At 40.4% G+C, this 2,500-nt stretch overlaps 1 protein-coding gene across 1 annotated transcript in view; it reads right to left on the minus strand.

Moving 5' to 3' along the window:
- Positions 1-2,500, minus strand: part of LOC135091112 (protein Wnt-6-like) — a 29,194-nt gene that overhangs the window by 495 nt on the left and 26,199 nt on the right. Inside the window, exon 8 of the mRNA XM_063988471.1 lies at positions 1-1,653. This exon is cut by the window's left edge and continues 495 nt beyond it. Within this exon, the coding sequence (XP_063844541.1) occupies positions 1,561-1,653 (93 nt within the window). The 3' untranslated portion in view covers positions 1-1,560. The remainder of the gene's footprint in view (positions 1,654-2,500) is intronic.

The following is a 2,500-nucleotide window of genomic DNA, read 5'->3' on the forward strand; positions in this document are numbered from 1 at the left end:
AGACGTAAAAAGAAACATGAAAGAGAATATGAAAAAAATGTGAAAAGTATGAAAAGAGGGAAACCGTAAAAAGAGCCAAGAAAATTGATAAACACGTGAATCAAAACGTAAAGAAGAGGGAAAAAAAAAGAAAATACATGAATAAAGAAAAAGCAAAACAGGAGAGAAAATAACAAAAAAAGAATAGTGAATAGAAATAAAACAAAAAAGAAGAAAAAATAAGCATAGTAGCTATAATCACGCTGCGCACACACACAAACACACACACACACACACACACACACACACACAAATTAAAAGGGAAAACCACCAAAAAACAAACGAATAAAGAAAAAAAAAAAAAAAACGTAAGGATAACTAGACCACCACTACACACACACACACACACACACACACACACGGATGACTGGTAACACACGGCAGATGAGTCTCTTTGCTCCTACCCGTGTTACCTTAAAGCTGAACCAGAGGACTAAACAGTGACTCTTTTTCACCAGGACCTCACGGCCTCACATACGCTACTAAGGCTTCACGCTACACTTATCTACACTTCACTATGGTACACTATGCTACACTTCATGGGGGTGGTGGGTAGGGGTGGTGAAGTGTGTGTGTGTGTGTGTGTGTGTGTGTGTGTGTGTGTGTGTGTGTGTGTGTGTGTGTGTGTGTGTGTGTTGTGGTTACATTTCATCGCTATACACATCTGTACGTATCTATATCTGCTAACCGCCCCCCCGCCCCCTACACACACACACACACACACACACACACACACACACACACACACACACACACAGCCCTCCCTTCCTACTTTTTTCTCTTCTCTTCCCCTTTTTTTCTCAACGCCTTCGACGAAAACACAGTGCAGGGTAAACAAGGGCGTCTCATTACCCAGAAAACAAGCAGAAGGGATACACACGCACCACGCCACGCCTCCTGCATCCTTCCTTCCCTCCTTCCCTTTCTGCTTAACCCTTAATTCCTTCCTTCCCTTCCTTCGTAACCTAATATATTTCCTTTCCTTCTTCCTCGATCCTTATCTCTTTTCTTTCCTTCTTTCCTTCACCTTCCTTCGTGTACTCGTATGATCCTTAATTCCTTCCCTTCCTTCCTTCGTGACCCTTATCTCTATCCTTTTCTTCCCTAACTTCACTCGTAACCCTTGTCTCCTTCATCCTTCCTTCATTTACTTCACTTCCTTCGTGTATGACTTAATTCCTTCCTTTCTCTTCTTCCTTTCCTTCCCTTCCTTCGTGGTGCTGTGTTACTCTTATTCCGTTTTTTTTTTCTTTCCTTCACTTCCTTCTCTTCCTTCTGCTGTATGACCCTTAACCTCCTGCATTCTTCCTTCTCCACGTCCTTTACCTCCTCTCTTCCCTTTCACCCTCCTTCTCTTTCACCCTCCTTCTCTTTCACCTTCCTTTCTTTCCTCCCCTTTCTTGCCTCATTCCTCCTTCTCTTCCGCTGAATGACTATCTTATCTCCTTATCGTCCTTCCTTCTCTTCCTCCTTGTCTTCCTTCCTTCTCTTGTTAACTGTTATCACCGCCACAATCTTGTATTATCTGCAGCGAGCCGTGACACGCTTCACCCGGCAAGTCTCGCAGGTCACCTCACAGCAGTACTTGAAGCGACACCTGCAGTTCTCCTCCACCTGTTGATTGGAAAGGGTTGTTTAGGTGGTGCTGTGGTTAGGTGTTTGTATCTTGAATTTTCTATCTTCATTTCTTTTCATTATTTTTTTTATTTTTTTTTTTTCGTTTATCTCTTTTTATCTACTTATTTTTTTTCGTTTATGTAAGTTTTTTTTTTCTGTGTGTGTGTGTGTGTGTGTGTGTGTGTGTGTGTGTTTTAATGTTCTTTTGTCAAGTTTATTTATTTTTTGTTGCTTTGCTGTGTTTTCGCCTTTTTTGTGTCTGTTTACCTGTCTGTCAGTCTGTCTTTTTTTGTATATATATCCATCTTTTTGTTTGTCTAAAGTATGTTTTGGGTGTGTTGTGTTTTTTCCTCGTTTTGTTTTCTTTGCCTCCTTTTCTGTTTGTTTATCTGTCTATCAATCACATCATATGTCTGTCTGTCTGTCTGTCTCCTCTAATGTCAATCTATCTTTTCTGTTTATCTCTTCTTTTTCACCTATCTTAACTAAAAAATGGTATTGATATGTTCTGTATCTATCTCCCCCTGTCTCTCTTGGCCTCGTATATGTCTCTCTTTTTCTTAATCTAAAAAAAAAAAAATCAATTAGGTTAGGTTAGATTAAGTTAAGTTAGGTTAGGTTAGGTTAGATTACGTTAGGTTAGGTTGGGTTACCTTAGGTTAGATTATATTAAGTTAGGTTAGGTTAGGTTAGGTTACATTAGGATGGGTTACGTTTGGTTAGGTTACGTTAAGTTAGGTTACATTAAGTTAGGTTAGATTGGGTTGGGTTGGGTTGGGTTGGGTTGGGTTGGGTTGGGTTGGGTTGGGTTGGGTTGGGTTGGGTTGGGTTAGGTTAGGTTAGG

This window comes from Scylla paramamosain, chromosome 36 (genome assembly GCF_035594125.1).
Source record: "Scylla paramamosain isolate STU-SP2022 chromosome 36, ASM3559412v1, whole genome shotgun sequence".
Classification (NCBI taxonomy): Eukaryota; Metazoa; Arthropoda; class Malacostraca; order Decapoda; family Portunidae; genus Scylla; species Scylla paramamosain.